The sequence below is a fragment of the Haplochromis burtoni genome, unplaced genomic scaffold (genome assembly GCF_018398535.1).
Source record: "Haplochromis burtoni strain Fernald_Lab_line unplaced genomic scaffold, NCSU_Asbu1 Contig_217, whole genome shotgun sequence".
NCBI classification, from domain to species: domain Eukaryota; kingdom Metazoa; phylum Chordata; class Actinopteri; order Cichliformes; family Cichlidae; genus Haplochromis; species Haplochromis burtoni.
Genome location: NW_024582578.1, coordinates 1055122 through 1070027, shown reverse-complemented (window position 1 = coordinate 1070027; position 14906 = coordinate 1055122). Strand labels below are relative to the sequence as shown.

Sequence of the window (14906 nt, the reverse complement as noted above, 5' to 3'; positions counted from 1 at the left end):
TATCAATCTCTCTCCCCTCTCCCTGGTCACTCCTTTGTCGCGTACGACCTCTCGGTGATGAACTCCTTGTGCTGCTCCTCCAGCTCACGCAGCTCCGCCTGCAGGCGCTCCAGGTGGAGCACTCGCCGGTTCCTCAGCAGCCGGCTGGGGAGTGGGTTCATGTCGTTGAAGGCGATGCTGGTCAGCTTCCTGCATGGACACACGCAGGTGGAAAGGACTCGATCACCAACACAGAGGAACTGGAAACTGATCAGCTTGAGTGTTTCTGTTTTATGCTGCTTGATACTTCAGGTACTGCAGTTTGAGCAGGAAATACTGGACTGACTGGACCACATGTATCCGAGAGCTGCAGATACTTAAAAATCTTTAAATCGTTGTTACTGTGATCAGGGAAATTTAAACTTCTCACAAAATTTCAGTAAAAAGGGTTTGAAGCTCAAAGATTCAACAGCTACATCCGCTACACTTCTGAGAGTGTAACAGCTCGTAGATTAAGGCGGGTGGAGGCGAGTGCGTACCTGGCATTGGAGACGGTCTTTGTGAAGAAGCGTAGGTACTGGTAGATCTCCACGCTGTCGTGAATCTTCAGGATGTCGTCCTCTTTGTATTTGAACAGAGCCAGAGTGTATCTGAAGATCACCTGCAGCACAGACACGCATTTCATAACAGGACACTCACGCCACACAATTAATTGGAAACTTTGAGGAGGTGAGTCATAAAATTACTCTTTCAGTTGTGGTGCAGTTGGGCCCTTTACTCATTACAGCTCTGATCGATTTCCAATAAGCCACTTGGTTCCTCAGTTGCCAGATAATATTAACTTACTTGGTAGTTGAGCTTTAAGTTAAAATGAAACTTTTGGGTTGGATCTACGTGGCTGAAGCTGTTGTCAGCATTTATCCCTGTGTGGTATATATTTCTGTGTCTGAACTGTGATTTTATTTCCTGAGACAAACGATGTAAAAGCTGTGCTGCATTTGTCACATTGCAGAAACAAGCCCAAAGCCATTGTCCCGCTCATCGTCTGGATTTACGCTGCTTGTGGTAGACTGTGAGGTCGTTACTAGAATGATCTGCTTTCCCACTCCTATTTCATGTCACATGACAGTTCCCCATGCTTAGTAAACAATGTCTTATTACTCCTAAAATGTAAATAAAGACATCTAAAGGTCAAAACAAAATCATTTTTGTTTCCATGGACACTACTGTGGTGCATTCAAGTGTTGTCTGCATTTCTGTCATGGTGTGTTCGGGTGTATGGTACCTTGGTACCCTCATACAGGAAGGCGTCCCACAGAGGCATCAGGATGTCGCTGGGCAGACTCTCCACAAAAACCACCAGGAACCAGTTGAAGGTGACCAGAGAGACGTCAATGTTGTGATCCTCAAAGTGAGATGCCAGGCGAGGAAGCTTCTCCGCCATGAAGTCCTTCAGCACGCGCTGGTCCGCCTGAGCACAAAGACTCACAGAGATCAGCCTCACTGATCACTAAAACAGATCACAGCAGGCAAGCAGGTGAGTGTGTCTGCTGACCTGAGAGGCCACCAGATTCTTGGTGTAGTAGTCCTGAGGCATGATGGCTTCCACCACTGCCACCAGACACCAGAAGGCGTCTTCGTCACTTTGGAGGACCAGCAGAGCGAGGGCCGCTAACCTGTGGACATTCATGGAAGGTGAGGTTCTGCCTGGAAGGCGGGTCCACATAAGAACTCAGATATAATATTTATATTTTTGTTCTGACCTGTTGAGTACCTGGCAGTAGCCAATGGCAGGGTTATGCCCGGAGAAGGCCAGAAGGACGCGGCGGAGCTGCTGGAGGGCAGGGCTGGAGGGCGGGGCTGGACGGCGAGGAGAAGTGCTGATTGGTCGTCAGGGTTCGGTGAAGGTCCAGCTGGACCTGCCTGGAGGCAGGATTAGGAGCTGTCCGACTCTTCTCACACAGCTGGAAACAGAACAGGATTACTGAGTGCTCGCCAGCATTCCCAACAGGAAGAAGGAGGAGCCACCTGTGCTCAGGTGCGGATAAAGCACTCTCTCTCTCTACAGCTGTACCTGCTGATAGCGTTGCATGTGGCACTCTTGGCTTGTCAAAGTTCTGGTTCGGACCAAACAGCGCCACACTCTCTGCCGATACTCCCGAGGGACGCCTTCACGCACCAGAATTTTGAGCTCAGGTGAGATGATGAAGGCATCATCGGACCTGCCTGCAAGGTACTGAGCCCAGCGGCTCAGCAGGGGGTGCTCCAGACCCTCCTACAGAGACAATGATGTATGATATAAAAAGAGGATAACCATTATCTGTTAAGCATTATGTTACAATTTAACATAATGTAAAATTGTAACATTGTAAACATAATGTTACAATTTTACATTATGTTACAGTTTAACATCATATAAAATTGTAACATTATGTTTACAATGTTACAATTTACAATTGTAACATTGTAAACTAATGTTACAGATTTTACATTATGTTACAATTGTAACATCGATAGTAAAATTGTAACATTATGTTTACAATGTTACAATTTACAAATTGTAACATTGTAAACATGATGTTACAATTTTACATGATGTTAAATTGTAGCTGTTAAGGGTGGTGAGTTAGCGAACCTAGACGCGGACCTCTCGTTTAAGTTGAACAGTGTCTTTATTTACAGTGAAGCCTAAATCAATCCACAGTTATCCACAGTGCAAGTCCCTTCAGTGCTCCTCTCCCCGTCTCCCCTCGTGTGTCCACAAAACTCCCTAGAATCAGTGAAGTGTCCCCTTCCGTCTCTCCGTCTCGATCGCATCCAGGCTTATTAGGCAGCTCAGAGCGGCAGCACTTACGGGTCGGAGGTCTCCCGTTGCTACGCGACCGCGTAACAATCGCAGCGGAGAAAGAGCGAGAGAGGAGAACAAAAAAACACAAACACACAGGTCGACCGGTCGGGGCACCGTCCGACTCTGACAGTAACATAATGTAAAATTGTATTATGTGTACAATGTTACAATCCCTACCCTCACCTATGGCCACGAGCTGTGGGTAGTGACCGAAAGAACGAGATCGCGTATACAAGCGGCAGAAATGAGCTTCCTCCGAAGGGTGGCTGGCCTCTCCCTTAGAGATAGGGTGAGAAGTTCGGCCATCCGGGAGGGGCTCAGAGTAGAGCAGCTGCTGCTCCACATCGAAAGGAGCCAGCTGAGGTGGTTCGGGCATCTGACAAGGATGCCCCCTGGGCGCCTCCTGGGTGAGGTGTTCCAGGCATGTCCCACCGGGAGCAGGCCCCGGGGCAGACCCAGGACACGCTGGAGAGATTATATCTCTCGGCTGGCCTGGGAACGCCTTGGGACGCTTGAGCGGTCAGCAAAAGTCGACTTCCCCCATTACCCACTCATTCACAAAATTTCCCTCGGGCCGTGAACAGGTGATATAGCAATCACTATTACTGACACCACGTGACCCAAAGCTACGCCTATCCACAACATTCCGGCCCCTAATTATTACATTTTTACAGTAATAATTACACATCCAACACCATAACTCACAACACACACTTCATCATATCACAGACACCCAGTGAGACAACATAACATACTCAAAAGTCCACCAAAGTTATTTTCTCATGTCTTCTCTTCTTTTCTTCTGTCTGCACATGGTCAGTCAGTCATAGGCCAGAGGTTACCAGCACTTAGCCTAAATATAGTCAGTCTGATGTACATCTCATAACATTAAAGTCAATTCAAAGTTAGTTATGTCACACTGTGTCAAAAATGTCATAGTCATGGGTCAGAGGCCTCCTGAAGAAGGCATATCTTTGTGATGGGTCTGCACACATGGCTGGTTGGGGTCTTAATCCAGACCTGACGCACAAGCCCCCTTTCATCTGGTGCAGCTCCGGTGACTCTCCCAATGAGCCAAGAACCACGAGGTGCAGAATCATCCACTATAAGGACCACATCTCCAGGAACAAAGTTACGTTTAATCCTTCCCCATTTCTGGCGCTCTAATTCTGTGACTGGGACTCTCTTTGCATATCCTCTAGATATAAGATCTGTCATGAAGGCAGTGTAGTCTTTATGAAAGTCTTTATCTCTGATGAACCTTTTCTTCAAACCTAAGGCTCGTTGCTCAGCAATTGCACGGTTGTCAGGCATTCTTATGTCTCGGTCTTTCAGTGGCAGGGCAATGCTGTAGTGCCCATCCCCCAAAGTCACCGTCTTGCTGGCCAATTCCAGGAACTTCAAGTCTTCCTTTGACAGCCCCATCTGTTCATCATTGCTGCTCTCAGGAAAATCCATCTTGAACTGCTGTTTCCATAGCTTGTCCAGTGTGACAGCAGAAACTCTGTTGGCGGTAACTGTTGCCAAACATCCTGGCCTTCCACAGCATTCTCGATTAAGTGGCCCATTCACAGTCCAGCCGAGCACAGTCCTAATGGCAAAGGGTCCATCACCTACACTCCGGATGACCTCCAAAGGTTCTAGAGCTCTGGGCATATTCATGCCAATCAAAAGCTCAACATTGGCCTTAATTTCTGGCAAATGAACATGCTTCAAATGTGGCCAGTCAACCAGGTCCTGTTGATTTGGGATGTTACCAATATCTACAGGCATTTTATGCTGAGTGAAGAGGTTAGGCATATCACAGTACATGTCACTGTCCAATCCAGCAACTTCAAGTTCAGGTACAATGAAACTGTCCACCACTTTCTCCTGTCCCATGGTGCGCAGGAGAATCTTTGTCCTCCTCCCAGCAATATTCAGCTTGTCCATAAGACCCACTGTACAAAAGGATGCTGAACTCCCTTGGTCCAGAAAGGCATACGTTTCCACTATTCTTTGACCTCTCTTTGATTTTACTTTAACTGGCACAATGGCAAGCTTACAGTCCTGTTCACCGGCCCCAGTAAGACCACTAGTCTGGATCGTAACAGGAATGTTATCTGCCTCATTATTAGGTTTGATTTCATGTACAGTGTAGTGTAAGCATTAAAAGATCATAAAAGAAAACACTAACATTTATGTGAAACTAATTGTAATAAAAAAAATGAACAGGTGGTTTATAGATTTAAAAGAAAGAATCTGAAAACAACACTTTTTTGGTCTAAGTGATCAAAGTAGAAAACAGAACTGATGTTCAAGAACAAACCGTAGCTGCACTAATATTACACATCTCCATTGTTGTGGTGAACAGACATGTTGCTTTTAAAACCACATGCAGTGTGTGACCGTGACTGTTCACTGAGACCATGAACGCCACTTCGCTGAAGCCTTCGCCTTCTTCTTCTTCTTCTAAATTGGAAGCAGAAGGAGCACGAGCTGCTTTGATCTACTGAAAGGAAAAAGCAGAACATCTGAGCTGAAACCATTAAGACAGGAACAAATTCAATGCAGTGTCTCAGGTGGCTTAGCCTGTTACAACTGTTGATACAAGCTAAATACGGTTAACACACAGTGTCAGGGAGCTCCAGTGTGGGAACTAGTGGCTTTAGGTTTGTAGTCATTTAACTTTCATCCCTTCATTCATTTAATTCAGGAGGAAGAAATGCCAGGTTGGTGCAGGCTGGTTACATGCATTTGGTCCCATGCTGTCTTTAACTTGGTTCATTTTATGGCTGGGCTGTATGTGGGCTTATATCATGTTATTTGGGCAGGAGTACCTGTCCTCTGTTAGACTTAGAAAGTTTCTCCATAAGTAGAGCTTCTAACTCTTCTAGCACATCTGTGGCTGACAGTTTTTTGGTGGCTCTTTTTACCCCACACTGGTTGTGAGTGTGTAAATAGCCCCACTAGTTATTTTGGGTTGCAGTTAACTTGGGAGGAAGAGGTAGGTCTGCCATGACTAGATGAATAACAATTATCTGGGATACATAAATTTCATAATGCATGCATGTATCTCTATAAACCTGCCTGAGGGCTGCCATTTTTTACATTCAGTTATTTCTTTGTTGAATCTAAATAATGAATGTGTTACAGTTAAACTGACACTGGTCAGTGTAAATGGCTCATTGGGACACAGAAACCTTTAAATTAAACCCTATCACCTGATATCGAGTGTCAAACAATATCAAAGCTGTAAAAGCTGTTTACAGTCAGAATTTATAAAACTATGATTGTAAATAAATTCAAACAAGTGAGCTTTTCTCTTTGTGCTGAATATCAACACTGTGATTTCTTAGACTGTAAGCTTTACTTCAGCACAACCAGTTGTAGAAGCTGCCACTCCAAATGTCTTTGATAACAAGAAAAAAATACCTTTTCAGTCCACGGCCTGAAGTTCTTCTCTGACATCTTCTGCCATCGGCTTTGTCTGCTGGTTTGAAGACAATAAACCACAAAAAGATGATTTAGTCACTTTGTCTGCGTCATGCAGCTCGAATGTGTCGTGTAACGATGTTGAATAGCCGTCGTTATCCCTCTGCTGTGTCAGTAGGATTGTACTGTACAGCATCTCATTGATATGTGAGGAATGCTAATGTAACACGATAACAGACTTACATCATTAAAACATAAAGGACAGGAGATATTTAGATATTTTTATATTTATATTACATTTTATAGCTGACGGATATTACTAAATAGATAGAATTTACTAAATAGCTGGATGAACATGAAAAATATGACTATAATAACAAATGACCATGAGAGCCAGTAGAATTAATTCAACTGGACACTCAAAAGACGTCCTTAAATGCTCTTTAAGTGGCAGAACAGATGAACAAACAGTTAATCGCTTACTTGAGATGAAATCTGCTCAGCTACTTTGAAAACAGCTTCTAACTGGTTCCTCCTTTAACAGGATGACTGCTCAGGGGTAAGGCCATCATGCAGTCCAGCAACCTTTATGGTTCTGCTTTGATTCACCAGGAACTATTAGGGAAACCTTCCAGCGCCTCCTGTGAAAGACACAGGCATAAACACACAAACATTTATTAACATGTTCCACAGTGTTCCAGTTTGATTTTCTCATCCTGTGGACAACAACGTACATGGATGCAGGTTTATTGTTAACTTTTGTAAGGTTTATTTAGTGAACATATCCAGCTGCAGCTCCACTGTGATCCTGAACTGGATAAGCACTTAAGAAAATGTGTCAATAAATGCACATACATCAACTTACTATATTTATCCAAACAGACGGGACCAATAATGCTTCACTGAGTTAGAGACTTTAATGTCTCTTCTATGTAAGAATGTCTCGTGCTGATATACCTGCAAACTTGACAACAAAGGTTTTTCAGACTGCATGTAGCTGTCCTCTATGTCAGCTCACACATTTACATTCATGTCACACTTATTTCTGCTTTCCCATTTTATAATTATTACTTACATTTTGATTAGATACCTTGAGTTTGTAAATGATCAGATTACATAATTGGAATACAATGTATCCAATTCAGGGTTGCGGGAGGATGAAGCCTATCCCAGCTGATACAGGACAAAGACAGGCTGCCAGTTTATCGCAGGGCTAACACAATATGTGTAACAGAAAATCCACTTAAATGTTTGATATTTCTTATAATAATCATAATTATGACTATTATTTAAAGGTTTCTTTATAAATACATTTTGATTTTTTATAACCTCTAAAATATAAACCTGAGCTGTTTCAGATTCTGACCTCTGACCTCACTGCAGCTCCCTCTTGGAAGTATGTCTGCTTCTTGTCCCCAGTGTTGACCACCTGCCCTTGATATCACGTACTGTACCTGAGGAACAAAAAAGGACAAACACTTGCCTTCATTTAAGAAGTACATTCATACAGAGGTAATCTATGGAAACACACTAGTTCAACCTTTGGGAGAAATCAGTTCCTGTGAAACATTTCTGTAAATGAACATCATGTGGAGAATGAATGAAATGAGTTCTTCAGGTGACTCAGCAGTCCCACACTGACAAATGAAATCTAGTTAAACTATTAAGCATATTTGCTCTTCTGAAATCTGTGTTAAACAACAACAAACATAAATTAGTAAAAAAATACAGCTGAGTAGAGGCTTTACAAACCACCAGCAGCCATAATGCTAAATTTTAATCTTCAAATGTTTCTGAGCCGTCTTCAACCTGCTTTTAACACATTAAAGTCCCACAGTCAATGCAGCCTGACTCAATCCTAGATGTTCAGCACACAGAGACACAGAGGTGCCGTTTAAAGTTTAGTGTTAACCTGAGTCACTGATCATTTGCAGTATTACAGAGTCTGGCAGTCTTTGCATGATGTCCACGTCACTGTAAGTTTCTAGCTGACTCTCAGGTGTGCCAGCAGGAAAGAGTAATAATAACCTGCATCCTGAGGTTTGTCATGCAGGATTAAAGGAGCCAGGCTTTGTTCACACAGCTAGGATTGTATTTTACACTGACCCTGGGTCAGTATAAGTATCATACAGTTTAAACGAAGCACTGAAACTTGCACATATTTATTACAGATGCACTGAAGCTAATCGAGATATTTGCTGTCAATCTGTGGCTGCGATTAAACACTTTACTGGAAACTTTATTAACTAGTAACTTCATCAGTCATGACAGAAGCTAATATTTCTGTGCTAACATCGTTTAAACAGTAACAGCTTTACTCCAATATAAGCTAACGTTTACACCGTAACTTTAAGCTAGCACCATAAAGACGGTAAAACACGTAATAACATCTACAAATGCATCTTAAAGCTGTTATATTAGCACTCGGTGTATTACTAACATAACCACATTAACATTACTGACACTCGCTGACTTTTAATAGTCATTCTAGAAATGCTGTCCGTTTAAATGGTCTTACCTGTACACACTGCATATCCACCGGATTCCAGCCAGAGTGGATTCTGGAGTCTTCCACGCTCCTGTTAGTGATCCTCCATCTGGATGGATGACAACAACCTTCTGAACAATCTAGCAGGTCTCCTTGGGGGTCACGTCTCCCCACCCCCCAAGCGAGGGCTGTGGCACTGAAATTGCCGGCTGAGAGAAGGCTTGAAAAAAAAAGGACATTTATCATTTCTTCTCCAGCCAGCCAGCCAGCCCTTCTCATGGTTTTTACAAAGTACACAGCACAGCAGATTCTGCAACATTCTTACACATCAATTACACATGGAAACCTACCTACTTCTTTCTTCATTACAAACAATTACACTTTCTGGAAAGTGCTTTCAATAAAACAGAAAAGAAAAGTGTGTTTTGTTTTGTTTTTTTTATTCAAGATCTGTTCACATGTACTTAGCAAAGGTGAGTACACAGCATGAGGAAAGCCAAAAGCAAAGAGAGCGTATGAAGGATATTCTTACACATCAATTACACATGGAAACCTACCTACTTCTGTCTTCATTCTAAACAATTACACTTTCTGGAAAGTGCTTTCAATAAAACACAAAACAAAACCATCTTTTCTTTGCTTTTTTTATTCAACATCTCTTCACGGTGTAGTGAGGAAGGCCAAAAACAAAGAGAGCCTATCAAGGTAATATTCAAGTAGGCGCACTGTTGAAGTGGTGAAAGGCAAAGGCATGAGTGCAAGCCTAATAAAAGCTAATAGGAGAGATGTAGAGCCGGCAGAGGACTTGGCAAGAGCAGGAAAAAGCAAAAAGGAAACGCGAGTGCACGTCTCCCCGCCCCCCAAGCCAGGCCGAGAGAAGGCTTGAAAAAAAAGGACATTTATCATTTCTTCTTCAGCCAGCTGTTTTTCTCATGGTTTTTCCAAAGTACACAGCACAGCAGATTCTGCAATATTCTTACACACTAATTAAGCATTGGAAACCTACCTACTTCTTTGTTCATTGTAAACAATTGTACTTTCTGTAAAGTGGTTTGAATTAAAGAGAAAAGAAAAGTATGTTTTGTTTTGTTTTTTTTCTTCAAGATGTGTTCCCATGTACTTAGCAAGAGTGAGTACACAGCGTTAAAAAATGGTACTTAGTGTAGTGAGGAAGGCGAAAAGCAAAGAGAGCATATGAAGATAATATTGAAGAAGGCGCAGTTTTGAAGTGGTGAAAGGCAAAGGCATGAGTGTAAGGTAATAAGGGGTAATAAGAGAAATGTAGAGCGGGCGGAGGACTTGGCTGGAGCAGGAAAAAGCAAAAAGCAAACGCGAGTGCGTTTCCCCGCCCCCCGCGCAGGGCCGTGGCAGTGAGTTCGTGGGGGGTTCGAACTGGCGGAGTTCTGTAGCAGAGTCCCCGCCACATGTCATGTGCCAAACGACCGGCCAAGAGAATACTTAAAAAAAAGGACATTTATCTTTTCTTCTTCGGCCACCTTTTTTCCCCATTGTTTTTGCAAACTACACATTAAGCTTCTTCTGCAGCATTATCACACACTAATTACACATGCAAACCTACCTACCTCTTTCTTCATTACAAACAATTACACTTTCTGTAAAGTGCTTTCAATAAAACACAAAACAAAAGTAGCTTTTCTTTTCTTTTCTTTTTTTTTATTCAACATCACTTGATTGTGATTTTCGGGTAATAAAAGCTAATAAGAGAGATGTAGAGCGGGTGGAGGACTTGGCGAGAGCAGGAAAAAGCAAAAAGGAAACGCCAGTGCACGTCTCCCCGCCCCCCAAGCAAAGGCCGTGGCACTGAAACGGCTGGCCAGAGAAGGCTTGAAAAAAAAGGACATTTATCATTTCTTCTTCAGCCAGCTTTTTCCCCCATTGTTTTTCCAAAGTACACATTAAGCTTCTTCTGCAGCATTATCACACACTAATTACACATGGAAACCTACCTACTTCTTTCTTCATTACAAACAATTACACTTTCTGTAAAGTGCTTTCAATAAAACAGAAAAGAAAAGTGTGTTTTGTTTTGTTTTTTTTATTCAAGATCTGTTCACATGTACTTAGCAAAGGTGAGTACACAGCGTGTTGGGTCTGGGCCTCTTTGCTTAGGCTGCTGCCCCCGCGACCCGGCCTCGGATAAAGCGGATGAAGATGCATGGATAGATGGATGTTCCAATTGTAACATTATGTTTACAATGTTACAATTTCACATTATGTTAAATTACAACATAATGCTAAATTGTAACGTTAAGTTTACAATGTTACGATTTTACATCATGTTACAATTTAATATAATTTAAAATCATAACATTATGTTTACAATGTTACAATTGTAAATATAATTTACCCAATTAATTCTGTCATAACAGAAGTATGACTTCTCTGTGTTATTAATCCCTATTAATATCATAGGGATATTAATATGCCTACAATATTAAGCATCAGACTTTATCAAATTTTCTAAAAACTTCTTTTGTTGGATAGTGTAGCGCAGCTGGATAGTGTAGTGGTAAGACTACACATGTTTGGAGTCACACGTTCGATTCCCACCAAGTATCCAGTAAGGGTCCTGGCTAGACCTCTCATGCTAACCAAAAATCCCTGATATGGTGCGGCTACGTCTGCAGTCTCTCCGCTTGAATTTAGAGCTTGCTTGTTTGTTAAATGTATTATTTACTGTTTTTAGTTTACTCCATGACGGGGCTGGATATCGGGCGTCCTGCACCACCCATCCGGTCTGGAGCATAGCGAAACCATTTCTGCACTGTTTGAACGAAGGTGAACTCAGAAACTGCCCCCACCTGCTGAATCAGGCCATCTAAGACAACAAAAAACCCCAAAAACAAACAAACAAAAAAACAGTAAAAAAGAGGGGTTCAATTAGAGTTCAAATATGAATAACCTCTCACCAAAAGTCTTTAACAGCTAGAAAGCTGGCAAACTACTAAGCTGATCAACATGAAAGGCACAAGGTGGAAATCAGCAAACTGCTACCTCACTTTGTTCACCTGTGCTCTATATTTCATGGTCCGGTTGGCTGCAGGACCAAACATTTGGCCTTACACCTTATTTCTTTATGTTTTGCTTCCAAGGTGCCAGACTTGTAGGTAACTTTTTACACTGACATGACCTCAGCAATAGTTTCCAGTCTTTCAACTTCCTTGGGCTTTGGCTGCTTTTTTACTCATTTTCAGTCCAGTCCTTCTACCTGACCATTTTCAGAGAACTCTAAGGAGCTTGGGGAAAAAAAGCAACCGGACTTCTTTAACTTTTTTGAAGACGTTTCGCCGACGAGTTGGTCTGCCAGACCACGTGTGAGTCTGTGTGTGAGCAGCGGCAGAGAACAGCTTACCTGCTATTCTATAAAAGACAGGTGACGTCTCCCAGCAAACAGTCAGCATGTCTGTGCAAATATTCAGTGTAACTTGTAGAAAAACCCTCACACTCAGTTTATTTGTGTTTTTCTTTTTCTATTTCTTACTTTCTTTGCCGCACTAGAAAGGCAGCAGAGTCGGGACTCAGATCTGCAGCAACACCTTCATTGTTATTGTTATTATTGTTGTTAGTATTGTTGTTGTTATGATTGATATTGTTACTGTTATGATCAGTTTTATTAATAATAATAATAATGGATTGGATTTACATAGCGCTTTTCAAGGCACCCAAAGAGCTTTACAATGCCACTATTCATTCACACACTGGTGGAGGCAAGCTACGGTTGTAGCCACAGTTGCCCTGGGGCAGACTGACAGAAGCGAGGCTGCCATATCACGCCATCGGCCCCTCTGGCCAACACCAGTAGGCAAGTAGAGTAAAGTGTCTTGCCCAAGGACACAACGACCAGGACAGAGAGCCCGGGGATCGAACCGGTGACCTTCCGGTTACAGATACGCTTCCCAACCCCCTGAGCCACGGTCGCCCCGTTACTGTTATTATCATTATAAATTTTTTAATACATTTGTTTATCTTTATTATTATTAGTAGTAATGTTGTTGTTTATGTTGTTATTGTGTTTTTGACATTATTATTATTATTATTATTATTAATATTATTTTGTTGTTATTGTCATTATTAGTAGAAGTAGTATTAGTTATATCATTTTATATCAGCCCTGGGTGAACGACATGAAAGCATGGATCCATCCTCTCTCACATTCACAATTCAGGCTGCTGGTGTAATCGTGCGGGGGAGATTTTCCTGGTACACTTTGGGACCTTTAAATGCTACAGTCTGAGTATTGTTATGACCACAGTGTACCCTCTTCTGATGGTTGAAAGTAAAAGGGGGTCCAGTACCGGTTCCGGTACCAGGCCTACTGACAATTTAACATAATGTAAAATGGTAACATCGTAAACATAATGTAAAATGGTAACATTGTAAACAGAATGTTACCATTTAACATAATGTGAAATGGTAACATTGTAAACAGAATGTTACCATTTAACACAATGTAAAATGGTAACATTGTAAACAGAATGTTACCATTTAACATAATGTAAAATGGTAACATTGTAAACAGAATGTTACCATTTAACACAATGTAAATGGTAACATTGTAAACAGAATGTTACCATTTAACACAATGTGAAATGGTAACATTGTAAACAGAATGTTACCATTTAACACAATGTAAAATGGTAACATTGTAAACAGAATGTTACCATTTAACACAATGTGAAATGGTAACATTGTAAACAGAATGTTACCATTTAACACAATGTGAAATGGTAACATTGTAAACATAATGTTACCATTCAACACAATGCAAAATGGTAACATTGTGAACAGAATGTTACCATTAACACAATGTAAAATGGTAACATTGTAAACAGAATGTTACCATTGTACATTATGTGAAATATAACTAACGGATTAACTTTACCAAATGGACCATCCCGGCCTTGCCGTATTGGTCTATTCGATTCACCTTTGTTTTTATTGTTTATTTTATTTTCACTTGCTACACATAGGACAGACATGACTGGGGGAAAGAAAGGGGAGAAAGAAAGAGGGAAAGAAAAACAACAGGGAAGAGGAATGGTGATAAAGGGCAAAAAACAACAAACAACAAAACAAACAGACAAAAAATATATATATCAGTCACTTCAACTCAAAGAAGTCCAGACACTTTTCTTTCCAAGCTCCTTTGACTGACTGTTAGGACAACTTATTTATTGCAAGCATGCAGTACAAGAATAACTCGATGTTTCTGACTTTGCATTACGAATTGTTTACCCACTGACAAACATTTCAAATTAAATTAAATTAAAAAACAATAAAGTGATTTGAACTGACAACAGGGCTAATTCAGCACTTCAAGTTAACATCAATAAAAGTTTTTAAATTTATTCTGATTTCCGTTTGTTTTCATTGCCTGTGCTATCTGTTATTTAGTTCAAATTGTGGGTAGATAATGCTGTGCTGTCATGTGACCTGTTCTCTCTTGTGTGGCTTTCTCTTGTTTTGTATGTATTTCTCGTTTGTTATTTATTCCTATTTTATTCCTGCAATTGGTATGGAATTCTTTTTTTTTTTTAAATTGATCAGTGTTTTGAAATTAGATGTGATGAAGATGTGACCTTAATTTACAAAATCAACATCATGTTGGATTCAATGAGACATGAAACTAGTGCATGAAACAGGTCTCAGTAAATGTTCTCATAGACTGCAATACACTGCCCCCTGCTGGTCATTATAAAGTCTGCAGATGTCATTTGACATGAATGTTATATTTGTGAAACAAAATAAAGGACTCTGTAAAATAAATGAAAATCAAATATTTATATACAGAATATTTATGTACAAATGCTGAAAAAGACATTTGAACAAGATGCACACCCAGAAAAATTTTAAAAAAAGAAAAGTCAGTTTTATCATGTGACTATCATGCTGTCATTTCCGCACAATGCACTTTACACCAGATCAAAATAAAACACTGTGAGGTCGTTCTAACCGGAAGCCCAGAGAGCTTCGACAATGCAGCACAATGCCCTGAAGCATCAGCATCAAAATATACTTCAAGTACCAAAAAGTACTCATTGTGCAGAATGCCCTGTTTTTGAATAGCTGGACATTTAATTACTTTATCACCAGCTGTGACTACAGGTGATAATCAACCATGTTTCATAGGGATGTGACTACATTTAGAAATGTCAC

The 14906-nt window shown here is 41.1% G+C and overlaps 2 protein-coding genes across 10 annotated transcripts in view; both read right to left on the bottom strand.

The window, feature by feature from the left end:
• Positions 1–26: 26 nt before the first annotated feature.
• The window catches only part of LOC102309767 (TBC1 domain family member 2A), a 55458-nt gene continuing 40578 nt past the window's right edge, over positions 27–14906 (bottom strand). Inside the window, 7 exon segments of the mRNA XM_042226538.1 lie at positions 27–189; positions 519–640; positions 1265–1450; positions 1535–1655; positions 1743–1846; positions 1848–1943; positions 2054–2254. Of these exon segments, the coding sequence (XP_042082472.1) occupies positions 27–189; positions 519–640; positions 1265–1450; positions 1535–1655; positions 1743–1846; positions 1848–1943; positions 2054–2254 (993 nt within the window).
• LOC121815448 lies at positions 3296–8934 on the bottom strand. 9 transcript variants are annotated; one of them, XM_042226551.1, is made up of 5 exons: positions 8760–8934; positions 7608–7695; positions 6725–6882; positions 6242–6296; positions 3296–5315 (listed from the first exon to the last, which is right to left on the bottom strand). In XM_042226551.1, the coding sequence occupies exon 5, from the start codon at positions 4757–4759 to the stop codon at positions 3767–3769; it is 993 nt and encodes a 330-aa protein (XP_042082485.1). In that variant the 5' UTR covers positions 4760–5315; positions 6242–6296; positions 6725–6882; positions 7608–7695; positions 8760–8934; the 3' UTR covers positions 3296–3766. The 9 variants fall into 9 exon arrangements, with proteins under 9 accessions (XP_042082485.1, XP_042082480.1, XP_042082484.1 ...); XM_042226546.1 differs by having other exon boundaries at positions 3296–5318; positions 6242–6299; positions 7586–7695; positions 8760–8933; XM_042226550.1 differs by having other exon boundaries at positions 6242–6299; positions 8760–8933.

Bases quoted from the DNA above. Each gene is read 5' to 3' on its own strand.
- LOC121815448 (XM_042226551.1), bottom strand. From the start codon at position 4,759: ATGGACAAGCTGAATATTGCTGGGAGGAGGACAAAGATTCTCCTGCGC.